The sequence below is a fragment of the Python bivittatus genome, unplaced genomic scaffold, assembly GCF_059951505.1.
Source record: "Python bivittatus isolate LINGU-HERP-01145 unplaced genomic scaffold, Pbiv_v1 ctg000350_np1212, whole genome shotgun sequence".
NCBI classification, from domain to species: domain Eukaryota; kingdom Metazoa; phylum Chordata; class Lepidosauria; order Squamata; family Pythonidae; genus Python; species Python bivittatus.
The window spans coordinates 2656680-2684508 of record NW_028277074.1 but is presented as its reverse complement, the minus strand read 5'-3'; the positions used below and the strand labels follow the sequence as shown (position 1 = coordinate 2684508).

The 27829-nt window shown below is 36.3% G+C and overlaps 1 protein-coding gene across 1 annotated transcript; it reads right to left on the bottom strand.

The window, feature by feature from the left end:
* Positions 1-5332: 5332 nt before the first annotated feature.
* On the bottom strand, positions 5333-22054 carry LOC103048601 (suppressor of tumorigenicity 14 protein homolog). Its single transcript, XM_088144444.1, has 12 exons — positions 22027-22054; positions 21883-21921; positions 18707-18923; positions 18084-18226; positions 16078-16175; positions 13947-14059; positions 12933-13066; positions 11945-12049; positions 9957-10073; positions 8728-8847; positions 8402-8585; positions 5333-5639 (listed from the first exon to the last, which is right to left on the bottom strand). Exons 1-12 carry the CDS (start codon positions 22037-22039, stop codon positions 5333-5335), a joined length of 1590 nt encoding a protein of 529 aa, XP_088000570.1. The 5' UTR covers positions 22040-22054.
* Between the last annotated feature and the right edge of the window lie 5775 nt (positions 22055-27829).

Here is a 27829-nt window from a genome sequence, read left to right as displayed (position 1 = left end):
AATCACCCCATAATAGGTGCAGACATGAGATGTAATCCATGTTCACCCAGATTCTTCATTTTCTGCCAGTGGTACTATAAGTATCTCCTCTGCTGCTTCATCCCTTTAAGCTGCTTGGTAAATGAAGGAGTAAATAAGGAGAGAGAGACCACTCAGGTGCAATCCTATCCAATACAACAGATGCTCCCTTGTTCTGGTGGGAACTGGGACTGCCCACCAGAGCTTCAGGAACTCCCCAAGCAACCTCTGAAAACCATATGGTTCCATCAGGCATTTGAAGTGGTCCAGTCAAATAGGTGCCTTCTCCCTGTGGAAGGTGATGGCATCTCTCAGCTCCAAAGCAATCATAGAATGATCTGATCATGACATGGGACTGATGGTAATGTTCCTCAATCTCAGTGTTATATCTGCTCTAAGACATAAAACAGGTTAAGCAAGTACTCTCCAATATATGTCAGGCCCTTTATGTCTTCTAACAGGTCCATGGCTGTCATGGTGGCCATGAATTCCTGGGCTGCCTCTAACTCTTCAAGGAAGGCAGACTGAAAGCTATCAAGACCAAGCTATTTTTCCCAGTATGGGGGTTGGGAAGTTAGTCGACCCAAGTGGGTTAGTTGCTGGTTTGTTTTGTTGCTGTAGTATGTTGGTTGCCCTTGGCCCTTGTTTCTTTTTTTTTCCTTTTCCTTTTTCTCTTTATTTTGATTGTACAGTTTTTTTAAAATTCACAGCCAACCAGAGTTGCACTTGCGAGATATAAATTACTTGAAATAGAGATATGCTTGAAGTGAAATAGAGTTTTTCTTATGGCTGTGGTATGTGCCAAACATAACCAGTACTACTTAAACACACACACACACACACACACACACATTGTGCATGTGAAACTAAGATGAAGGATGTTATAGATTAGAATGTAGGTGATCTGAGCTCATAGAGTGGAATGTAGTGGAGGTTGTTTGTTAAATTCCTGTAACAGTGCAGTCAAAAGGCTCTTGAAGCTATACAACATAATCTAAAATCTGAAACATCTATGGTAAGTTATTAAAACATCCATGGTACACAGTAATGGTAACATAAGAAAAGTCATTGTATGATGTGCAGCACAGGTATAATCTACTCCTGGTGCCTTATGCCAGTTAACATGCAGGCAACTGCATTGGCTCCAGCTATAGGCTCTGGGATACCTTTGAAGCTAACACATGGCAGTACTCCAACCAGATAGTAATGAAAACGTAAGAGTTACTTTTGCAAGATCCTCCTGCTCCAGATAGATCTGCAACTGTTGATAAATACATGTATGGAAATGTAGTTGGAAGTTTAATTACAAACAAAAGTATGAATTAGTGGCATCTGGATTACTATGGTTCTGTATGAAACTAAGAATTCAGGAATGGTGATAGTTGCATTTAACAGCCAACAGAATGATAATGGTGAAAGAACAAAGCTTTACAGAAGTTAACATAACAATCCTAACTTTAGGATAAGTTTTGTCTGGTTCGTGACACTTTTATGTGTTTTGAAAAAATAGACTCTCAAGCCAGTCACTGATTTCTTATTCCTTTCATTATTTTTAATCTCATTTTTGCCAATATGCAGCTTTTGTTTTAAAATAACAATTGCCACTCCTTCCTTCCTTCCTTCCTTCCTTCCTTCCTTCCTTCCTTCAAGCTATTGATGACTTTTTAAAAAACTATTAAACCCTAAAAGTCAGGACTGTCTATACAGAGGCTAAGGCTGTATACTGCTTCAAAAATGATTTAGAGGAAGAGTTTTAGAATTCTCATGAACATACCACTTCTCTGTGATTCATCAAAGCAATGCAACTTCTTTTTGGCATTTGTATAAACCTGAAAAAAAAAAAAAAAGGCTTTTGTGCCAACCATTGCTTTAAGATATCAACTCATTAAATTTTAATTCTTCAAGGAGGCTTGAAATAAGTCAGGATGCTTTATTTTTTTTTCAATAATTTTATTAAGAATTATATTAAACAGAAACTAATACAAAAAACTAATTGAAAAATACGTTGAGGGGGGGAAAAGGTTTTAAAAGTGCAAAAAAAAAAAAAATCCCCGTCAAAAAATGAAAGAAAAAAAAAGAAGGAAAGAAAGAAGAAGAAATTTCCCCCTTCATCCCCCGCAAGTATATTCAACATTAACAACTGATCACTGTCTCTTAAAATACAACCAAATACTTCTCCATTCCATACTTCAAAATAAGTTAGGATGCTTTAATGGATTGCAAAAAGATGCTGTGCTTACATGAGGTCCAAAGTATTTCTTCCAAATTCATTTTCAAATATGAACAGCCTCATGAGAGACAAAGAGAAGAACAATAGCTTAAGAACACAGCACAATGCTGCTGCAGTAAAAAAAATCATTTATATCCTATGTAGTTGTGATTATGGAACTCAAAGCAAATTATTTAGGAATTCCTAAACATTGTCATCTCCAGTCACTGGAGATATTCAGACTTGCTTAGCTTCTGCATATTTGTGGTTATATTCCCTTTGGATCACCCTGAAATATAGTCACACATTCTTCTGTTTATTGGTCATAGACATATGATATTTATCAGAATAGCAGCTATGTCATGGGAACTTCCTCAGAAAAAAATGTGGGTTGATGCATTCATCAGAAAAGTTCTATTTCTTTAGCAACCTTCTGTATATAAGAAACATAATAAATGATTGATGCAGAGATACATGGTAGGCTCTTGAGGTTATTGCTCCAATTTCTATGAATTTCTGTCCAATACAGTTAACATTCTCATATTACCAGCATGCAAGGGAAGGGAAATGACAAGAAGATCTCCTAGGAATCTAGAATTAAGGGAATAAGGTTCAAGCCAGCTAGACCCAACAGAAACTCTGACTGAAAAAGACAGTTGAGATGTCAGCAGTATCCAGTATCCATTCCAAAGAGGAAATTGACCTTTTTTTCCCAGCATAATTACATTTTCCAAATGTCTATATACATCTCAAAAATAGGTAATCCTGTCAAAGACAACTCTTAATAGTAAACATCAAAAACAAGATGAAAATAGATAAAAATCAGAAGATAAATCAAACCAAGAAATATTGATCAAAATGCGATTCCCTTTTTTCATACTTGCTGATGGAATACCATGAAAATCCAGATAGTGAAATTATACATGTTTAATGAAATAATTATTTAGTACAAAAAAGTAGGGTTTTTATTTTAAACAAAAAAAAATCCAAATTGCTTTTTCAAAAAATCGTTATTATACAGTCTATTTTGCACATAATAAAGGATATATAGATGCTTTTAGCTTTCTCTTTAGTCATCAGTTAGTTTATATACTGATGGATCCATTCATAAAATGCCGTGACCTTTGTGTAAACCCCGGGTCGGTTCCTTCGAGCACATCCTTCACCCCAGCTGACAATGCCTGTAAGGTACCATCTGTTTCCTTTTCCCAAGCAAGCTAATGGACCTCCAGAATCACCCTAAAAGGAAAGTCAGAAGTCTTGCTATTAGAAATAAAAAGTTTCATTACATCACTTAGACATACTGACATTTAGTTTCATGTTATAGACTAACAGATTCAGAATGGGAAATCCTACTGAAGGTTATCTAGTCCAACCTCCTACACAATGCAGCATTTATGACAGATAAGTCTAGCAAAGAACCACAGGCAGTCTGTTTTACTAAACTGCTGTCAGCATTATAAAGTGTGCAATGTTTATAATGTTTAGCTTAAAAACTCCCGCTTCTCTGCTATTTTCATCTATTAGCTTTGTACTGGCTTTTGGAACAACAGGAAATAAAAAACAAATGACCCCCTTGCTCATTTTTGGTATGATTGCTTTTCAGATCTTTGAAGACCGTCTCTTTTCATCTTTTCTCCTCTCAACCAGGATTAACAAACACAGGACTTTCAACCATTCCTCATTTGATTTGGTTTCTAGCTTTTCACAATCTCAGTTGTTGTTTTGTCCAAATGCAGTCCAGCTTCTTAGTGTTGATCTCAAAATGTTCTGCTCGGAATGGGACACAGCATTTTAAATGTAGTCTTCCTGGTGCATAATAAAACTATTGATCCTCTACTCTTTTTAACACAGACTGAGATTGCAAAGACCTCCTTCTTTCTGATGTACAGTATAATATTTTATTCATTTCTATAAATAATGACCAAAATCTTATCTTTAACTGGGAACAGTCACTGCATTTATCCTCATTTTGTGAAAAGAAATTGGTAAAAGTTTATTTAATTATGTATATTTATATACATAACTAAATATTCAGCACCTATTAACTTCTAAGAATACATCTATTTTATGCAAATATTACTAACAGACAAATCACAGGACTTATATTGTCTTCCCTTCCTTACAAAAAAGACATATGAAAAGTATTCTTTGATCATACCTTTCATTTGAAAAGGCAGTCATATAAATCATGTTTTCTTTTCACAGTTTTGTTTTTGGCTTTACCTGACATGCGTCAATACCACCATTAAGGTTCCCAGCACATAGCATTTGAGATGTAATTAGATAATCATAAAGCTTGTTGCAAACACTTTGGTTAATGATTTTCACTTTGGCTTCCTGCAGTATTTTTGTAAGCTGACCTAAATTAATAGAAACATTGTGTAAATCAGATATACAATTTGCTATGTAATCCTCATATCTGCAAGTTATAGCTGGTATAAATTAACGTAGGAATAAACCCATCTGCTGAAAGAGAGCAGAAGGATCCAAGCTATGCCTAGTGTGTGTTTCTGCAGTGGTAGGACCCAAAACGGAGTATTGCAAAAGGTCAATCATTTTTTAAGACATCTGAAAGTTAGATTGCTATCTATATCAATTAAAAAAAAATATGGGCGGAGTGGATAATAGATCACTGATACTGATTATTGTGATCCAGAAGATACTTAAATGTGGTTGGTGGTCTTCATATCACTCCCCCAGAGTGAAATTACAATATGTTTAATTACAACATATTTTGTAACATAAATTACAATTAAAACTCTCAAGATCTGGTCTATACTTTTGAAATTTTACTAGCTTATATGTTGCCTGTACGTTCCCTTATAGTAATTTGCATAGCAATTGGTACATTAAATAAATTAAATATAAATAAAGTTGTATGTTTCTTCCAATTTAAAGATGTGCCTTCCAACTGGCATAAGTCATTTAATGCTAAGAACATTATGAAATTAAAGATCTCCATCGTTTGCCACTAAGGATATGTTTTCAGAATTGCAACAGATTTTCCTTAATCCTGTTAAGTTTAATTATATCCAAAACATTTTAACTAAAATTGATTTCCAAAGCAGCTGACAGATATAATTCACAAAAGGGTACAACAGATTAGGGATACTTGCAATTTGAAATGAACATACTATTTTCTTTTACAGCTCCCCAGCCAGTTACATAGCAGACAGTTCCATAAATAAATACTCTAGGACTGCTCAGTAAACATATGGGTTGTACCAGCTCAGTGAAAAATACTGGTGTCTCCATTTCCAAGAGGGCAATGTCATAATCTGAGACGTATTGGTCATAATTTGGATGGAGTATTATCCTTTTGATTGATCTCATTACTGCTTGATTATTGCTGTGTTTGTTTATGATTTTTATACCCATATATGCTGTCCAGCTGGATGCTATGGAGTATCTGAAAAACAAAGATCGTAATTTTCCTAGTATTTTTCCTGTATTGATTCAGCAGAAATCATGAAAGATTATTTTTAATGAACTAAACCTAAACAATATAATGGTCACAAAATAAATCCATCAGATTAAAGTAGAAAGTGCAAGATAGGGGGTTTGAAGGTGCACCTTGTCTTGTATTCTTTTTCTAGGGGTACACTACAAGAAATGGTCCAAGCCATGGAATAAAAAATACTAAATTTGATATTAATTAAATTATATGTTTACCATGGTTGTTCCCTGTGCATATAATAATTTTCTTCTTTGGAAGCAACTTTTGGAAAGATCCTGGGGATTGTACCCAAGACTTTAAAGGGCTACATGTAGCCCTAAAGTTCAGATTGTGCAGCCTTGAGAGCACAATAGTAATTCAGATCAATAAATACTACAAAATACTATTACTAAATTCAGATCACTTAGTAAGCCCTACTGGTGATTATATATAGTAAAAGATACAGTATTCTATAAAGTCATTCAAAACTTCTGAAAATTAAAACTGCTTACATGAAAAGACACATTTCTAACTTAGGAACATGGGATATGATTTGACCATGGTTCTGTCTAGTCAATGTTGTCTGCATGGACTGGTAATGGGTTTCTAAGGTTTAAAACAATCTTTCCAAGCTGACCAGGGAATCCAAAGATCCAGACCATTTGCTCATGTGAATGATTGATGAAGGTGATGCTTTAACCTCGAGTTTTAATAGGAAGTGATTTATATTTCAAATAAATATATAAACAAAGAAACACCTTGAAGGCCACCCAGAAGTTAAAACTGGTTCAGAATACGGTAGTTTGCTGGGCTAGGCACTCTTTGGTTTATCCATGTTATACCATTCCTGCACGAGCAGCTACGGCTCCCAGTTTCTTTCTTTCTTTCTTTCGTGCAATTCAAGGTTCTAGTTATTACTTTTAAAGCCCTGTATGGCACATGGCCAGGTTATTTGCAGGACCTCTTCTCTCTGATGGTATCTGCCTGTTTCATCAGATTGGACAGGTCCAGGTCCCTTCCCTTAAACGTTGCCATCTAGGAAGCATGCCTTTTCCGTAGCAGGCCGTGCCCTATGCAACTTCCTTCCCCTGGGATCCAGCAGGCCCTCACCCTTTTAGCCTTCCAGAAAGCTGTAGAGGGCTTGCTTTTCCACCAGGCTCTGGGATAGTAAGATTGGAGCCTGGGAGCTCCAGGCTGTATAGATGAATAGATGGAGGTAATGGATCAGGCACTTGTTTTTTCTCATTTTTTTTCTTTTTACTGTTTATGGTTTTATTATTGTTGTGAACTGCCAGAGTTGTGCTTTACAAGATGGGCAACCATATAAATCTGAGATGATAGAGACAGAGATAGATAGAGATAGATAGATAGAGAGAGAGAGAGAGAGAGAGAGAGAGAGAGAGAGAGATACAAATTATTGCTGTTGTGTTCCTGAAATTTGTATTCAATATCATTCTGCTTCTAAATCTGAGATTTCTATTTAGCCATCAGAAGTTTATCTTCACCTTCTGGAATAATAAATTAAATTCTACAAAGTAACTGCTATTATTTTATTGTGACATATATACCATCTTGGTTCCTTGATATATCTATGTCTCTGATGCATTTTTAGTTAACCTATTAAAGTTAAAAAGACAGCTGTCATTTGAATCCTATACTTATCTACGCAGAAAAAAGTTCCTTTCAATTCTGTAGGGCTTGCTCCCAGCTTAGTAAATTTGGGAGTGGAGCCTAAGTCATGCTTTTTGACAGGTTGTATTTTAAGCAATTCAGCATCCAAAAACTTACACAGCATGGATACCATTGACTTTTTGAGGTCAGAAGGCACATTGGAGAGATATATTGTGGGTACTGTCCATAGTGGTGGATTAATTTCCCTGTTCATAACCAAGGTGCCTTACCAAAAAGCAGACTCTCACCTCCTTTAGACCTGCAGAGTGATCTCTACCATTCCTTACTTTTGTTTCTTTTATTTTCTGGTCAGTTATGCACAATTCCGAACAAAGTATTTAGGCTGTGGCAAGCCACATTTTTTTCCTAAAAGTTGTTGCTTTGACTTATGGCAGATTTCTTTTTTAGTATATAATTAAAAGTCTCTTTAAAAGAAAAGAATAAAATCAAGGAGTATGATAGGTGTCAAAGGAAGGATCCACAGAAGCCATGTGGTTTATCCATGATGTAAATAATTTTATGTTGGGCTATAAATTTGTATAAACTAATTCAGAGGACCCCAAACTTTTTGAACCAGTAAGCATATTTTACATTATAGAGCATCTTATAGGATTTTGTACACTTTGGGTTGGCTCACAAACCACCAGTTTATCATATAGCAACAGGTAAGGTTTTTCCTTGCCAGTTTCTTTATTAATTCCCTAGGATATTTCTTATCAACCCCCAATTTACTTTGGCCCTTTTGTTCTCAGCAGATTGGCACATTTTCAAACACATTTACAAACAATCTCCATTCACTATTTACATTTTCTAAGAACGTCTATGGAATCAATCTGCAGCCCAAGAGGATTTTTGGAAATAAAGAGGATTTGGGTAGTTGATGTTTTGCTCTGCAGCATGTCAACTTCCATTTAATTTTGTTTAAATTTAAAATAAAGAGTGAGGAGGGAATAGGTAGACATGAATGGAGATGTCCATGAATTAAACAATAGCTAAACGAATACAATACAATGGTTTGAATGACTATTATCAGTGATACATGCTTTGCATTACATAATGCATACCTTGTAGACTCAGAGTCCTGAAAACAATGTGCAGCTGATACCAACCACCGATTTGAAATTACAGATGCACCACATATATGACCAGATGTTCCCAGCTGCAAGCTTGCTTGCCAAGGCCATTTTCCAGGCCTAGCATCTTCACCACCAACAATTCTGAATTTCTTTATCTGACTCCTTCCACATGCTAAAAGAGAGATGCTGATTACTCTCTATGAATTGTGCAATGCAATCCCGAGAACACACAGAATCTGATTTGCATCCCAAAATAAATGCAGAAATACAGAGAATTACAGCTCACTTCAGCTATTCACACATTAATTACATACCACAATTCATTTCATCAAATCCATCTGCACAGTCTCTTATGCCATCACATTCTGGATTTAATTTTATTGGACATTTCCCATTCAGACATTTATATGAATGAGGCAGACATCTTTTATAGGCTGAAAAGATGCAATGACAGGTGAAAAAAAAAGTCAGTGTCTTTGATTCCGTTTGTAGTTTAGATTTCTATTCTACATTCCTCCAAGGGCTTAAGATGATACATATAGCATTCTCTCCTCACATTTTTCCCCAACAATAACCCTGTGAAGTAGGTCGGGCTGAGAGATGGCCCAGACTTATAGTTGCTCACAGGCTATGTAATTAGTGTTTTACAAAATGACAATATAACAGCATCCTTCTGATTGGGTGAGCCCAGTATCTTATATAATCCAGATACATAAGAAAATGGGCAATAGTAGAAATCCAATTCTACCACTGGAGTGCTTGATGTGATTCTGAGTTTAAATACCCAGTATCCTCACTCAGTGTAATGGTCTGTGGGAATGATCTTGGGAGACTGGGTGAAAAGATGCTGCCTAGGGAATGGTCAGATAAGAGGGAGGATAGCCTACAGTTGCATAGTGGGTGGACCAAGAGGCTCAGAAAGGATGCTCCCTACGTTATTGGGCTGTAAAGGTGATGGCGGAAGAATGGCACTTTCAGACTTTCAAGATTCTGTTAATGTAGCCTTACAATAAAGTAGAATTAACTCATCTGGTTGTGTTTCCTGTCTGGTCTACCTGGAAAGGCTGATGCTCAGGTTCCTCTGTGCATGAATGCACATAATGCTCAAAATGCTTATAGCACCCATTAACAGAGGACTGTCTTCTATAGCATTGGAGGGATGGCCACCCTTCCATTACTTAATGTCCACTGGAGTTGGGCAGCTAATAAATTTAAATAAATAAATAAACAAACAAACAAACAAACAAACAAACAAACATGCTTTGGGCAACTTGGTCTCTTCTGTAGCTTTCATAAATTCTAGACCATTCTGCATCAAAGCAGCAAGATATCAGTTATAAGAGAATTAAAGAAATGTGAGACAGATTTTAAATGTTTCTGAAATTAACATTATATATTACCATTACATATCCTAAAAGACAACAAATAATACCCAGGAAAGTTTAAGTGTATATATTAAAAATACTGCATTATTTTCTTACAAGTTATGCATTATCCTTTCAATTCCTACCTCCAATCTAAAATTAGTTTAAAGCATACTTACAACAGCTGACTTCCTTCCCTTCCTGGCTTTCATTCTTGCAGCTATTGTCTTCCTTGCAAGACTGGGAATAATTTTTACACCTTCCATTACTACAATTTAACTGCACTGTATTGCAACCTAAAGAAGCATTAACACAGTCAAAACTGTAGCACTCAGTAGCAAATATCTCCAGAAAGCATATTTACACAACACAAATTAACTTGGTTAAGCAGTATTTTCATATAATGCTAATCCAAATTTGTTTTAATCAAAGTATGAGATTAAAGATAGGAAGAAGCTGCGTAATCATAGTTCATTCAGGCCAATTCATTATAGGTAGTTCTCATTTAATGACTGCCCTGTTTAGTGACCATTCAAAGTTATGACAGCACTGAAAAAGAAGTTAACGACCCATCCTCACACTTACAACCATCAGCACATCCCCATGGTCACTTGATTAAGATTTGGGTGTTTTGCAAACAGCGGGCATTTACGACCATTGGAGCATCATGCAGTCACATGATCACCATTTGTGCATCTCATAGCCAGCTTCCAACAAGCAGAGTCAATGCAGAAGCCAGCAATAAAATCACAAGTCACCATTATGTGATTTCTCACTTAACAACCTGGGTGATTGACTTAATGACCACAACAGAAGTGAGATCGTAAATCTGTCATGGTCATGTGATGACTTCCTTAACAACCTCATCACTTAGTGATGGAGTTGCCGGTCCCAATTGTGGTCATTAAACAAGGACTACCTATATTGTTTATACTAGACCCCAGAAGAAATTGGCAGAGCATAAAATGAGTAAAGTAGTAGTAAGACAGGATCCTGGAACAAAAAGCCAATTATTCCAAAAAAAATCAAACGTAGTTTATTTCTTGGAATGGATTTACACATTACACCCAATCTTATGTCCACTTCTGGCTTATGATAATCTTATTATCATAACTTAAGTTAATGGACTTTGGAACTGTCCCTAGAATTCTGCAGGAATTGGGTAGGCTGGCTTGCCCAATCATGAGATTCAATTCCCTGAATGCTGTAGGAAAAATTAATTAGTGCAAATCAGTCTGTACGGAGCAAAAGCATGCTCTAGGAATTCTGCATAATTTAATAAGACTTTTCAGCTTCAGAGTTGTTTTATACAGTAGATTAGGAGTAACAAGAGAAGTCATTTTATTGTAATACAAATGCCAAAATAAAGGTATCCCCTTCATACACATTTTAGCCAAGAATGTTTAGTTTATGTAGCACTGATTTTGCTTGCCTTCTTATTCAAAACTTTTTATACAAAGCAAAGCTCAATTATATAAAAAGTTGTTAACATTTTATAAGGTAAGTAATGGTAAAGTTTCCAAGCTGATGGCTGGTGTGGGTCTTCCGGGCTGTGTGGCCGTGTTCTGGAAGTTTTGTTTCCTACCGTTTCGCCAGCAGCTGTGACCGGCATCTTCAGAGAGCAGGAGCACAGGGAGAACTGCTCTTGTCTGTGCTCCTGCTCTCTGAAGATGCCGGTCACAGATGCCGGCGAAACGTTAGGAAACAAAACTTCCAGAACACGGCCACACAGCCCGGAAGACCCACACCAGCCATTGTATTCCAGCCGTGAAAGCCTTCGACAATACATTTCCAAGCTGAGTTTGAGTCCTGCTGACTTTTAGGTTGTTTTTGTTGACAACAGGATAAAAGTGGTTTTCCATCCCCTTCTTCAGGGACATTTTTTTTTTTTAAACATCCCAGGCTAGCCAACATCTCTGCATTTCCTGATGTCTCCCATCCAAATGCTGACCAGAAAGATCTCTGATTAGCTTCTATGATCAAGGCTAACTATGTACTGCCACATGGCTAGGCAATATTTGACAAAACCAAAGATTATCAACTATTTTATTTGTAATAAATAAATGTTTACAGATTTACCATGGAATCTAATGATCCTCTTTCTTAGCAAATCCCAAACAACACTTAAAACATTAAAAACATAAATTACCACAATTAAACAACTTACCACAATCCATTTCATCACTTCCATCTGTGCAGTCATTCCACCCATCACATTTACTATTTAAAGGAATGCATGTTCGGTCAGAACATTTAAATTGCCTAGGACAAGCTAAAAGAACATAATGTTTCAGGCTATTGCAGTTGTGAAAAACACTGTATAACAGATCAGTCCAATCAAGGAATGATGTTTGCTGCACAGAATATGGTCTTTATATACTGTATCTATGAGATGTTTCACTTTTACCCCACTTTTTAAATGGCTTCTAAATGTTCTGCATAAGAAAGGAAGTTTTGAATAAGAAAGGAAGTTTCTCAACCTTGTTAAGAAATTAAGAATGGCAACAGGATTAATTTTCAAAGTTGTCCTTGATCTTTTATGTCCCAAATGCATAGAATTCTGTGAGCAGTTTTCATAAGAGGAGAAACACATTAATAGTAACTAATATAATTTAATAATACACAAACATTAAACTTAATAAGCCTTTAAACAGTTCCACAAAGCTGTTTTTTTTTTTTTTTATCTGCGCTCAGTCGTTACCGACTCTGCAGTGACTGCTTGGACGAGTCCTTGCAGTTTTCAAGGCAATTGTTTTGGAAGTGGTTTGCCATGGCCTCCTTCCTAGGGCAGAGCCCAGCTGGCAAACGCAGGAGGCGGGGTTTCCGTTGCTTCGCACCCTTTTTGGGCATGCACAGTTTTTTGCGCTTACCGGCAACTGCTCCCGACTCCTTTTTTGCAAGGCGCCGCCAGCATTTTTCCTCCCACCGGAGTGAGAGTACCCATTTATCTACTCACGTGAGTTTTTGAACTGTTGGGTTTACAGGAACTGGGGAGGAAACAGGAGCTCACCCTGCTAACGCGAAGGCTGGACTCGAACCACTGAAGCGTCGACCATTTCTGGCCGGCAACTTTCAGCGTCATTAAGCCGCTGCGCCACCGCGTCCCCCTTCACAAAGCTGTAATCATTTGTTAATAACATGCAAGTAACACTTACGATCTGTATGGCTGAAAGCTCTGAATTCTATATAAAAACCTCTCTGTGTGACCAGTTCATCAGAATGGAAGCTGATTGAAATGGAATAACCATATTCCTTGACCCTGTTTTCTTCTGCAATAGCTTTGCAATATCTGAAAAGGATATATCTGAAGTAAAATGGCAGATATGTCATTTTAACAGAGCTAACCAACTGTTATATTTACTCTTGCATTTATTATGACTTGCCATTTGGACATCTCCTAACATTTCTCTAAGTTCATCTCAAGGATGCCTCACCGACTGCTCAAGCCTTGCTCATTGTGTACTGCTTTGGTGAGGACCATTGTGAGACATGGCAGGGCTGGGTTCTGCCCAAATTCTATTGGCCACTTTTTGTAGTGGCATGACAGGGACTTATCTCTTGGCACTATCCAAAGAGAGAGCCTGTCCATTAGAACATTTACATATTTATAGTCAAGTTATGTAGGAAGAAAAGCCCTGAATGAATACAGGTTGCTCAGCAAAGTGTTTTCCTACCAACTACTCATGCAACACAATCTGTTAGCAGCAAGAGTTCCCCATTGAGCAGCCCCTACCCATTACCCACTCCATGGATCACCTACTGTACCCGATCTGCAGGTTAGGGTGACAGAGGCACAGAAAATGATCCATGTGTGGGAGCAGCTTTCCAATAAAGCAGGAGTGGAGAGCATCCTTGCGTTACTGAGAACAGCCCTCCACTGCCTGATAGTTTTATTTGGGTAAAATAGGCAACTGAATTTTTAATTTTTAATGATTCCATAGAACAGGATGATAACAATGTAAATGTAGCTTAATTCAGAGAAATCATCTTTCCTGTTTTATTTTATTTTTACATTTGTTTGTTTGTTTCTTTTATTATCCTAAGGGTCCACACAGTAAGATAATTTGAAAAATGGTCAATTATTTCCTTTGTTTTCTTTTTAAATACTTAATGAAAAGTAGTAAAAGTAATAACTGAAATGAGGGCTTTACAATAGGTTTGTAGCTCACCTCACTCCATCAATTGCCAGCCAATCTTTATCACATTTCTTGGATCCAGGAGATTGTTCCTGAATTTGTATTACAATAATTTTTAACATCAACCTATATCCAGGGAGTGGGGCCTAAGATTTAAAAAAAAAGAAAAAGAAAATAAGAATTTTAAAAACAAAAGTTTGAAAACTATGTTTGTGGTAAGGTTTATACTCCAATAATTTCTGTACTTCAGAGGAACCAATGCATTGCAATACTATACCAGTTTACTAAGAATCCCACTGACATCAGTGGGACTTACTACCTGGTAACTGGATACAAGATTGATGCCTGATGTTTTCTTTTGTGTTTATGCATTCAAGAAACTGTATTCATCAAATGACACAGCCATTCATCTGATTATTTCTCAACATTTGTTGTAAGAAGCCTTGCCACTAAGTAAGAATACAAATACTACAGATATTCATTTGGGCTATGCATCAGTTCATGACAGATACTGTGTAGTTTGTATCACAGTACAATAAATTAAACAGAAGTTATGCAGAGAGTTGGTTCATATACTGTATAACACTAAGCCATAATATGGTTAATTGTCATTTAATTAGCATGATGTTCATACCCATGTATTATGGCTTTTATTTCTTTCTTGGGATGAATTTGCCTTCCAATCAGCTACAGGTAGTTCTCCAGTTGCGACCACTCATTTAGCAACTGTTTAAAATTATGATGGTGCTGAATGAGGGGGATTGATGAGTCCACCAAGTTGTGGCTGTCTCAGTGTCCCCACAGTCACGTGATTGCCATTTGCATTCTTCCCTGCCAGCTTCCTACAAGCAAAGTCAATGGGGAAGCCGACATGGAAGGTCTCAAGTTGCTCTGTAAGTCACTCTCCCTGCTTTTCTTCTGAGGAGCCCCATTACAGAGTACAAGATCCCAGGGTTCTCATACTATGTGGCACCCCCACCCACCCACATTCCATACTCCATGCTGGGACACAGCACCCCACCATCCACCTGTGACCCTTGCCATCCCACCTGCACTCCTCAGTGCCCACCTGTGACCCTCTCTGGCCAGCCTGTGCTCTCTAGCACTCCCTGTGGCACCCATACACCCCCCTGCGCTCCTTACCTCAGACTCCTGCTTCTTTCCACTTAACTACCCACCCAGACCTGGGGTTACAACAGCAACCGGGATTGCTGGGATTGCCGTCGCTAAGTGATGCAGTCACATGATGTCACGCTTTATGCCACATTGCTTGACAGCAATCCCGGTCCCAATTGCTGTCATAACCCAAGGACTACCTGTATTTTTTTTTATAATCCATGACAAGCAAATAGTATGATTCTTTGTAATTGTTATTTTAAACATCTAAAATATATAGAATTTGATGTAAATAATCATGATTTGAATATGCACACCCCCACACACAACCTTGTTCATATACCACCTGGATAGAGGTAGTTTACTGTTCTTTTTATTAAGACTTACTGGACAAAAGATACTGTCTCTCAATCTAAAACTTTGAAATTATTAAGAACTAACTTACTGCTAGGAAATTGTTGTCCATCTGGGTATCTGAATATGCATTTTGCAGAATGTATTTTTTTAATAAAAATGAGTAAAAAATCCAAGAGTTCCAATTCTATAATGTTTGATAATATAAGAGCTAGACTGAAGCTAATCATTTGTAGTTTGTGTAGTAAACAAAGATTCTAAGCTACCTCTTTAAGGCTGAGAGCACACTTAGGAGCATGTGATGGACATTTTTACAAAAGACCACCATACAGAATGAGAAGGTTTTGCACATGTATGTAACGGTTGTAGGATTTGCATGGCTAGTCACCAAGTGTCCCTTTAGGCTTCTATTACCCTCTCTCATGGTGCTTCTTACCATGCCAGCTAATCTTAACCCCACACCCTACACTCATCTGGGCATCTGGCCACATTCCAAATAAAGCTCTAGTCTGTTGTCACCCACCTATTTTATTTTCTAACCAAGCCAAGAGGCATTTTTGTAAAGAAAATTAATGTTAGAATTTTCATAGATGTCAAATGAGCTACAAAAACTGATTAAGTACCAGATACATTCTAAACATAGAATTTTGACATCTCTAAAACGTGATACATTGTTGGATATAAGAATACATACCCTGATAACCCAGTGGCAGTCAATATTTGGTGGATAGTAACTGGGATAATAAGGTGAAATTACACTCCCATTCCAGGAAACATACCAGCCACCACAAACTAAGGGGAAAAAAGCAATACAACAATTCACGTTTTGAAAAGTACAAAAGCCAAAGAGACTTTTTTTTTCAATACACATTCCTCTATGTGTGCAGATGAGATCCACCTTTCAGCATTAGAGATCCTCTTATCTGCAATGTTACACAAAGCACAGAAAAGATGTAATAAGTTGTAGGACAAAGAAATTAAAAGAATAAAAAACAACACTCATTATAGGATTCCCTCACTTTAGTTTAGTTTCACCCCAAAAAATTCATCATTTTTTTTTAATTGCATTCATTCTGCATCAGGATTGCTTCACATTTTCTCTGTCTCTTTTGATAATAACAATTCTCTTTTCAGCTGTATCCTTCTCAGTTTTTTCTTTCTATCGTCTTCATTTTTAAAGTGATTATTCTCTTATATACATTTCTTTAATCATCCACCGCTTCTTTTGCTTTATCATCTATTACACAACCTTCTTCATCTTTTTTTCATACTTCCCAGTTCCAGACATTTCTGTGACATCATGTCATATAATCCTTTTTACTCTATTCCAGATAGCTTCTGTATCATTTTCCACTACATCCCCTTTCCATGAATTCTGTTAGAGATTAATCCATCTTCTAATACTTTTTCAGAACAATCTGGCCTCTCTTCCTGCAGTTACCTTATTGCAGATTGTTTTCATTTGCTTCCTTCTTCTTCCACATCCTTTTCCTCCCATGATATACTCTTGATGCTACCAAAGAAATGTTGTGTTCTGCATACACAGCCTATAAACACCCATGTATCCTTCACTATTTTTCTCAGTCTTTCATCATGAGCAATTAAATCGCTCATGCTTTTAGATTTATATTAATTCCTTTCCCATATATGTGCATGAATAGGCATATGCTTAAATTACACATATAAAACAGATAAAGCTTTTTCTAAGCAGATACTCACCAAAGTCAATTTTTCCATTCATTTTTGGGTCTCCAAATGATCCCATCACTTTTTATGTTCTCTTTCATCTCATTCTCACCCTATGTTATCAACTAGAATATTTTTCCCCTGGATCATATTAATTCAGAATGTTATCCATCATTTCCCAAAACTCATCTCTGATTCTTCCATTATCACCATTCAATAGAATGTAACATGCAACTATAATCTACTTATGGATTCCTATTTTCATGCCTACCTGCAATACCTATATATAGCACCAATTTATACTTTCTGACAAGCACTTATGTCCTTTAGTTCATAATTAATCCTACACTTACACTTCCCTACATGTAATCATCAACTCTATTACATCCTATTCCATTCTTTTGGTTTCACAGACATGTATCTATATTTTTTCCATTAATTTAATTAATTAATTAATTAGTGCATGTTCTATATCATTTACTCCTCTTACATTCCAAGTTGCAATCTTCCATATGTCATGGTCGTCACCAGATGGGCCCATAGATACTGACCTCTGCAACCATCGCAGCTTTAGTCACTTGAAGTCTTCATAAAACTCTTTTTAGTAAGATAGAGAAGTTGTAGACTAGGTTAACAACCTTAGTTGTATCTGTGCCATGTGCAGCACTCCATGCCAATGGTAAGGACATAACCAGTCAGCTTTGGCTTAATTGGCACAGTATGCCACACACTTAACCAAAGTTCAGTTTTATGCAACCTAGTATCACTAACCTATAGACTGCATTACAATCCATCATAGTGCTGCTCATATCTCATAACTAGGAGTAACTCATAACTAGGAGTAGGAACAATGTACTAACATGGTACATCCATTCAAGATGTCATAAACAAAACAAACAAAAAATGACTTTCACATCGTTTACAATTTTGGGTGGACCATCAAAAGTAATTAATAAATATCAGGGTACAAACAATCCCTGAGATCTACTAATAGAAGTTATGGCAACTACATACCAATTTTAGGAACAGCTTGGAAATATGCTTTCAATATATTACTCCGTTGTCGTCGATCCAGTGAAAAAGTGACCAACATTACATTACTTGATGAAGTTAAACGTATAACTGGAGGTTTCCAGGCCCCTGACATTCCACACCATCTGAAATACAAATTTGGATACAGTAGCACCTTGTGACTTAGTTTAATTTTCATCCTAGTAGACAATATTACACAGTAAGCCATTGTATAAAATATAATTCTGTACATATTTGCTGGAACCAAAAGACATTTTGTACAATGAGATATCTATACAATATATAGCAGTTCTTCATAATCTGGCACCTTCTATATATATTGAACTTCAATTGCTATAATTTCCAGTTAGCTGGCTAAGCCCTTATTAATTCATCACTTTTCCTCCACCAATAAATCATGGGGTTTATGCAAATGTAGTTTGTGCAATAAGCGAGCTGATTGTTTGGTCTAGAAATTAAGGCAGAAATCTATTGCCACCTAAGAATGTTCTCTAAGAACACTTAATAGGCACTGTCAGAGTCTGACTGTCCTTCAGCATTCTCTCACTGAGCTGCGCATTACACAAGTGTAAGATTTGTCTTTGCATTGTTAACGTGTTCCCTACCTGGTAATGATCTTGTTCTGCAGAGGAAGAAGGAAATCATATGCAGATAGCCTGTGAGATGCACAACTCCCAGGAAGCACATCATATGAGGTTACAACTACCAATCTTACAACATATTCAGATGGAACACGTAGCCTCCATTGATAAAAAGATTTCTTGGGATTCAACAGTGTTAAAGTCCTGTTATTACCAGGCTTTGCATACAGGTCAAAAGCTGCTGGTAGACAAAATAAAACACATTAATGGCTGAAAACCAGGAAGAATGAGAAATTGAAAGTGAAATTAATCCCAACCCTATTGTTGCAGATCCCAGGGAACAGATACCTTCATTACAAAAGGCAGCCTTGTCATCCCACAGTATAGTATGCTGTGGCCTGAATATGCTGTGAGACAGTACTATGTTTTCACCCTATAAAGTTGTCCCTTTAGGGACAGGTCTCAGACATAAAGGCTGTGAAAAAGGATCTCTTTCATGCACCTGATTTATGACTGGGAGACCTGAAATCCTAGAAGGAAGCCAGCATTTTTCACAAGCCAGTACATTGCAAAGCCATTCTAAACGTATCAGCCAACAGTGTATCTAAGTGAAACACATCAGGTTAAGTGGATAGTGTTTGAATCAATCTTTTTATAGCACAAATTCTAAATAGCATTTGTGTTGTTGAGAATTAGTTAATCATTTGTTGTTGATAAATGATCTTTTATATTTGAATATCTTTTGCTCTTTTTCTTTAAAAAAAATGGTATGAGGTCACTCATACCATCTTTACGGATGAAGAATCAAGACTGCCTGGGATAAATGGAACACTATTAAATTAAATTAACTCAATACTTTATCATATCAGTAAACCTTGTTAGAACAATCAATCTATTTTTTTTAATCATTCAAATACCAAGGTCAAGATGTATCCAGCTGGTAGTATTAAGTAATACCTCTTCTCATGTATCATCTAATTAATTACAGAATCCTAGATGAACAAAACAGCTCAGAAGAGATTTGTTGCTATCGTACCATAATCTTTTAGCAACATGCCTCAAGGCATGGTAGCAATTCTCAAGTGAAAAGGAGATTCTGGTTCTTATCATTGTTGGAGCAGAGAACAAAGCTGTACTCTTTGTTCTCTTCAGATGCTATGTGTGGGGATAACAGAATATGGGCATTGGGAACCAATCTATAGTTGTTGGCCTCACTTTTCAGAGCAGCCATCAGATAAAAACTGTGAAGTAAAAGTCAAGTTCTCCTTTCAGCTAAAGGAGCAGGAAGGCTGTCAAATACAGCATAGCTGAAGTTTCACAGTTTTGAAGTAAATGAGTAAGCAATACTGAATATCACATTCTGTCTCCCCAACTCCTAAAGAACTAGTCAAAAACCCATCTTCACTAAACATGCTGTATATGTCTGTCTGTCTATCGGTCTATAATTAGTTTAAAGGCTGCAGGGTTCCAGAATGACCCTGGGGAGCTTACACTTTAAAAAGATAGAAAACAATAAGAAAAAAATGTATATTTCGACAAACCACACTCCATATGCCATAAAAGATAGCCAACAGGGGCTCCCCAGCCACCCTACTCCAAGGTTTGGGAGAACATCAAAGTTTTTAAGAGGTCTGGAACATCTTCAGGGTTGGAGCCACATGGATCTCTAGGAGGATATCATGCTGGAGGACAGGTGCTATGACAGAGAATGCACACTTCCTGGATCTCAATAGATGGCATTGCTTAACCAAAGAAACTCAAAATGGACCCATTATGCCAACAGGCAGAAACCATGTGAAATAGGTGGTTCCTCAAATAACCTAGCCCTATACCATTAAGGGCTTTTTAGGCAATAAACAGCAGCTTAAATTACACCTGAAACTCCATGGGCAACCAGTACAGCTTGCAGATAAATGGTATCTACTGGGTATACCAAGGCATGGCCATCATTCCCCATGCCATTCTGGACCAGATGTAGCTTCTGAGTGATCTTCAAGGGCAGCCCATGTAGAGAACACTGTGATAGTCCAACCATGGCATACTATGGCATGGAGACCCTCCCAATCCAGGATGGGCACAACTGATGTACCAGAGGAAGCTGTGCAAAGGCCCTCTTAAGCATAGCTGCCACCTGCTCTGGAGCTGTGAATCCAAGATGACCCCCAGGTTGCATACCACCCTTGAATAGGGAAGTGCAATCCCATTCAAGCTTAAAAATGGAATATCCCCCTGCCCAGGTAGCCCTAATATCCACAGCCACTTGATCTTGCAAGGGTTGAGCCTGAGTCAATTCCTCACCATCGAGACTTGTACAGCTTCCAGACAATGGGACAGTACATTGACAGCATATCTCAGCTTAAGGTCAAAATGTACAGCTGGGTATCTTCTGTATATTGATAATACCAGACCCTGAACTAACAGATGACTTCCCCCAGTGGCTTCATGTAGATGTTAAACAGGATGTAATGGGAAGAAGGAATAACCTTGAGGAACAGGAGGAAGAGCCACAACCAAGACAACAGTCAGATAAAAGAAATCTGAGTCCAGGCCAGGACTAACCCAAGTAAGTGTCTCAGACAAGAACCTCCCTAATTCTCATTAAGATAAAGGGAGGGAGAAGGGAAGCACATTCAGACTTGAAAGATTCTGATTCTATAACCTTATAATAAAAGCAATATTAGCATGCATGACTTTGGTTTCCTAGTCTGGTCTACCTTGAAGTAGAAGGGAGAGAGTGTCTGCCCAGCTGGAATGAGCTGACCAGATTCCCTTCAATTAGACAAAGTCATCTTTCAAGAACCAGTAAGTGTGTCATGGAGCCTGCTACTGGAACAAGCTGCCATCTTGTTCTTGTTCTTGTTTTTGATTTTTGATTTAGTTTTTATTTTTGTTCTTTATTTTGTTTCTGGTTATTCATATTGTGTTTTATTGTTATTACACTGTGAGTCACCCAGAGTTGTCTGGAGTTGGATGGTGCCTAAATTGAATAAATTACATTAAATCAGAAAATGTGTCTTATGCAAGCACTTTCAAATTAAAATATTCTTGAGCAGTTCCTATTCTTTGCAATAGTTCTTGGACTAAAGTAGCTCCCCAGATTCATTGTGCCTGCAAATTCAGCTTAAGACAAGAGTAATCACTAGTTGCCTTCTTTTCTCAAGGCACAAGACTGCACAATGGGTGGGGGGAATAGCCCTTACCGGATTTCAGGATTGTGTCATAGTCCATAGAATCAAATTCTGAAACCAAAGAGGATAAATGCTGTCATTAAAAATATTGATGTATATGTAGGCCTAAACATTTCTTAATTTATTAAAAATAAAAAATATAAAACATCACCTTACCAAAAAGCTCCATGGTAATAATATCAAAGTCTTCTTCTAATGGATATGTTTCAGCAGTGTTATTAACTATTGCAGGTATTCTTTTACTAATGAATTGCTTCTGATGTGCCAAAGAATGCTTTTTAGTAGGGAAAACAATATCTTTTGGGGCCCAAAATGTGCTCCAGTAATATGCTCGAGCACCACTTTTTCCATCACTGGAGGAAGATAACAAAATAAGTTTCAAGTATAGCACCATATTTTATTTCAATTCATATCTGTGCCCATTGGTAGAGGTCAGAAGACTGCATTTGGCTTCTGAATGACATAACAGTGGAGCATGTCAATAAGTAGGCATGACCAGGAGAAAGAAATATAGTTAATATAAGTATACTTCATACTTGTGTTATTTCAAAGCCTGACATGTTGTATGAATCCAGAAACCTGTTCATTTCTAAATCAAGATTGCCCCCCAATCCCACATAAGTAACAGAGTTAATTATGCCAATTCTTTTAGTTGGCATGTATCACATATATCCAGAAGAGGGGCTTAACTTTGCCTTCCAATCTCTGGAGACAGGTAGGCACAGAGATAAATATATAGAGCAGCCTTGCAAAAAATAAGAATACTCTGGGTGCTCTGTCTCTATTTTCCTTCAAATCTACCTCCCACCCAACTGGTACATGGGAGTGAAATCAGGGTAGAAAGGAGTGGCAATAGTAGATAATTCTCTTCCTGCATACTGTGGTTCTACCAATACTATTCACACTGCTGGATAGTATTTTTTTAAAGCAGAAAATAACAGACAGCCACTGCAAAGTGGCAGAAAAAGTTATCTAAGATGGTTGCTATTAAGATGACTGGAGTAGCCATCTTGTCTGTAGATCCAATAGGGCCAGACAATTACAGATGTTGAATTTCCATAGCTTAGACCACACTGAGTTCATTCTATTGGGTGAACATTGCCATTATGTTTTAATAATGTTCTCTTCTGTATCTTATTAACAATTATAATTTGTGGGAACTTTGAAAGGTTTTATGGCTCACATCCAAGGACTGAGAAGTGGCATATTGTTCTGAACCAACAAGTTGTATGCTTTTTGTATAAACCATTGTTCACATCATTTTTCTGAGAGAATATTTCAGTTCCTCCACGTAAATGTCTTGCTAATTTTTCTTTTTCCCCAGCCTGCTTTCTATCCATCTTGCTCTCCACCATATATCTTTAACAAGGAGAAATGCAGCTAATGACCTTATAATCCTGAATTATGTTCAGTTTTTAGATGGTAATGTATTCACCTCTTGGAGAAGGGAATTTGAATAGAATGTGCCAACTTTTCTCAAATTTATGAATAATGAACTATGTTTTAAAGTTAATTCAAGATACACCCAACTACCATAGTAAACAACATATGATTCAAAATAGATCTATTTGTAACATCAAAAAACACAATGGTCAGAATATTTGCTCGTATTGATGCATTAAGAAGTTAGCTAATCTTATAATTAGAAGTATTCAATTGGCATTATCAGACCATGAATATTCACATCTCTAGCCTTTCTTATTTTACCAATTATGCATATCTTATTACACTGAGGAAATGCTAAATATAAAAATTCAGAGTTGCAAATCTTTACAAACAACTCATGTGTCTCAAAAGCCTCAGCATTAATCTGGATTCTTTGCACTATTTTATAGTTATCATTATTGTCATAAAGGTAGCATTTTCTTTTTCTAATAAACTTTACTTAATCTTACAATTACATTTACTTACAAATATCCTGCTAACTAAATTTTGGCAAAGTCTAACCAGAACTAAACTCTATTTCTGATAGCATCTACTCTATTGAACATTATTCCCTAAAACCATGAGTAGAAAAGTAAGCAGATATAGCAGACAAATTTTTATTTATGTAAGTTACATAGCTTAAGTATGACTTACCTGAATGCAGCAATAACAGATTTCAAGTAATAATTTCCTACAGCAGAAGACCCATATATTTCTGCAAACTGACAGTTAAACAATTAGAAAGCTAAATATAAAGAACAAGGGAAAAACCTATTAAGTTGTATGTAACTGTATCATTTTTATTGCTTTATTCCCAGCCCCCAGCCCCCAGAGACAGTTGAATGGATACATAATCACAGATGACTCAACGTAATTTTCTCTTTAAGTGATATCTTTTACAAGGTGCCATATGGCTGCTTCTTTACCAAGTAGAGACTACTGAAATAAAAAAAAATCAGTATGAATTTCAACTACTGGTCCTTTCATAGGCATCTTGTGTTATCCATGTACAAAACAGCTTTGAGATCCACAACCAATTCATCTGGGAAATGTAAGCTAACAGAAAGGTGCTTTGTACTTTCAAACCTTTTTTCTGTTAAAATAGGCCCAGAAAAGTATACTGATCTCATCAATAAAATTAAAATTAAATTTTGAGAAAGTGCAAGAAAGCCAGTATTATTATACTGGAGAAGAAATTAAAATAAGTGTGTGTGTGTCTGTTTTAATGTAAAAATAAAATAATAATGCAAAACTCCACATATGGGTACACAGCATAAATACAAGTATTGATGTAAAGAAGCAGAAGCTACAATTCTGCTTATTTTAATAACATATCAAGAGAGCTTTGTTATTTGAGTGAAGTTACTTTGCAGAATATTATCTGTATTAACCTGTTGCAGTAATTGCAACAAAACATATTAAATCTATCTAAAATGTCATCGATTACAGTCCATTTCATCAGAGTTATTCTATGACAGCAAATAATAGAAAGTGTTGGAGAAGAGAGTGTCAGGTAGTAAGAATAAAAAAAAGTAAATGCAAAGCTAACGCTTAAATTGTATAATATCAGCATTGTAATGACAAATATAGTGCCATTTCAGAGTCATCGAAGTGGCATCCTTGCCCAATAAGAAAAATAGAAATAGTGGACCCCTTTCTGCCCAGAATTTGCAGTCTGAAGCAGTCTTCTCTCTCTGCTTAATGATACCCTGGAAATAGTCCCATAAAAAATATCCTTCAGCTTGCAACAAACTAGTATTCTTATACTTTCTATTTATCAGGTATATTAACATTTAAATTACCTTTAAAAATTATTAATTCAGTAAAAATAAATTCTTCCCTAATAATGTTTGTATATCTTAGTTCTTTCCACATCAACATCCCCATTTCAAGAGCTATTAAGTGAACTGCAAAACAAAACACAATTCTTTTATATTTTCCATAGCCAAACTTACATAATTCTGGAGAGCTTCAGCTTGCAGTATAAATGTATGAGACTTGGGATTCATGAGGTCATTTGTGTAAGTCAGGTTAGGAATTTCCACACTTCCACCAACGTAGAAAAAAGAGAATGCTGGAGCTGAAAGTGTAGGATCCCATATTGGTAAACAATCAAAACTTTCAAGAGTACATGAGGAAAACTGTCAGTGAATTTATGTGTCTATGGATAATATTTTGTAGCAATCAAATAACGTGATACAGGTGTTTTCTTAAACTCACTATCTTAATGTAGGCTTTCTAAATGCTATTTATTTTGTTTATTTTGAAATCATTAGAAAAAGTTGGGGTAAATTCATAACAAACAATCAACACATTTCATTTCTTAGACTGTTCTGGTTCCCGCTTTGTTACCTCCCCAAGAATGTAAAAAATTGGGGTTAAGATAGAACTGTTAAGGAAAGTGATATTACCTCTTCTGAATTGGCACTACCCTCTAATAAGAGAAATGTTAATAATATTTGGACCACTGCTTCTTATGCTTGCAAAAGCAACTATTCTGACATTGTTGTAAAGGTAAGAATGATATGCTTTATTGGAATTCTAACATTTATAAGAAAATGAATTCAGTTTTATTTATTGAAATAAACTTGCACTTACATAAAGTATAATACATAACCAACAAAATTACAATGATAACCAAGGCAGCTGTAGGCAACATTTCTAAAAGGCATTTTTTCCAGAATTGCATATTCATGTTTTTGCCCAGAGAATGCTTCAGATGTATAATGTTTTCTGAATTCTGGATCTGGGGAAGAGAAAGATCTTGCTGAAAGGACAAAAGAAAGAAAAACCATTCAAATAAAGCAAATGATTCTGCCTTTTTCTTACTTGATACTACATTTATTGTTACACTACTTGAAAAAATGCAAACAGATAGATATCTTTATTTTGGACAATGATCAGCTTTAAAAAATGCAAACATGAATGAATATGGTAGGAAGAAGAATTGTGGTAGCTTACCAGTCCAGAATGAAAGTGTGAGCCACTAGGAATGGGTATGCTGTATATAATGGAGGAACGCCTGGAAGGGATAATTTTCATTATAATGTTTTGTTGGCTTGCTCTGCGTAGTTCTTTATATCAGAATCCTGAAGGAACTTAGAGTACTTAAAGATGAGCAAAAAATAATAGCTGTCTACCTTGATTTTTCTTTGTTACATGACTAAACAGCTGTCTGAGTATCCAGAGACAAGTTAGGAGGTGGGAAAGAAAATACACTAGCTGTACAGTAGTGTAACTCTTTCTTTTCCAGTTGGCTAGATATAATCAGGAGACACACAAAAATGCTTGTGTGAGAGAAACCCTCAGCTATTCACACTACTCTATCCATGTGTAAGCTGGCATAGGCATCAATAGCTTTTTTAAAAAAAAAATTGTTGGGGAGTTTGGAAATTGTAAGCAATCATTACTGTTATTTTTTTTCAAACTGAACCTCTTGGTTTTTTGCTTTCTTATCATGACATTTTTAAGCTATTTTAATGGGTAAAATAGCACTGGCTTGGGAGGAAAATCCTTTTCAGTGGTGTCATTCTTAGGAACAAATCAAAATAGGTTAACAATATAGGGAAATCAGAAGTATATAATGCGTATTATATGGATTCCATGCAGATTGTTGCAATCATTGTTCAGACTGTGTGTGTCTACCAATTTTATTTCCATAATTATGCTTTATCAAGTAAAATATTAATTATTTGAACATAAACATATGCATTCTTACCCAAAGGATAGGAACAACATCTGAAAAACTCTGTATATGCATATATTTGTTTCAAAAAATAATTAAGGAATTCTGCAGATATGATACACTCAGTATCATAGGATTTTAGTGATGTACATAAGTATTTTCTGTTTCATTGTGCTCTGTAACTGTGGCTTGAAGAAACCAGTTTAATGAGAAGACATTCAGCTCCAGTTACCAAATGGCACTACTGTTAAGGCAAGAACAATACTCTACTTTGCATTATAATTTGTAGGTTGCTTTTATAGTTTATTCAGCAGAAAAGTGATAAATGCATGCATAAAACAAATATTAATATTTGTTTATTTAGATTTCTACTTGGTCTTCTATGAAAGATTTAAGGCAGCTTATAACTTTTTAACTACCAATATGCAGTTAAATTTAACAACATCTAATGTAGACTCCCAAGCCTGATGCCCTCAAGATATCTAGGAATTGTACAATTTGCAGTTCGAATGTTGCATTTGGAAATGAAGAAGATCCTTGTAACACGTGCTGATTGGTCAGCAAAGTAATCCTTATACTGTATATCACCCACAAAGCTTTCACTGGATAGATGGGTTATATATTCATTTTTCACTTAGAGGATTTGTTTTGGTCTACTAAAGGCAGTTTACATTTTATAAGATAATATAAAATTTAAACTAATTCACACACTTGTGATAACACAAGTAAAATATAAATAGGCCAGTGCTAAACATATCTCATTAAAGAGTCCCTACCAATTCAATGGGACCAACTTCCTAGTAAATGCATTTAGCACTTGTCTTCTAGTGCCCTCCAAATGTGTTGGCA

Bases quoted from the DNA above. Each gene is read 5' to 3' on its own strand.
- LOC103048601 (XM_088144444.1), bottom strand. The intron at 18,227-18,706 runs GTAGGGAACACG...TTTGTATTTCAG, and splicing joins CAGAACAAGATCATTACCAG to ATGGTGTGGAATGTCAGGGG. The intron at 8,586-8,727 runs GTATGTAATTAA...TCTCTCTTTTAG, and splicing joins ATTTGATGAAATGAATTGTG to CATGTGGAAGGAGTCAGATA.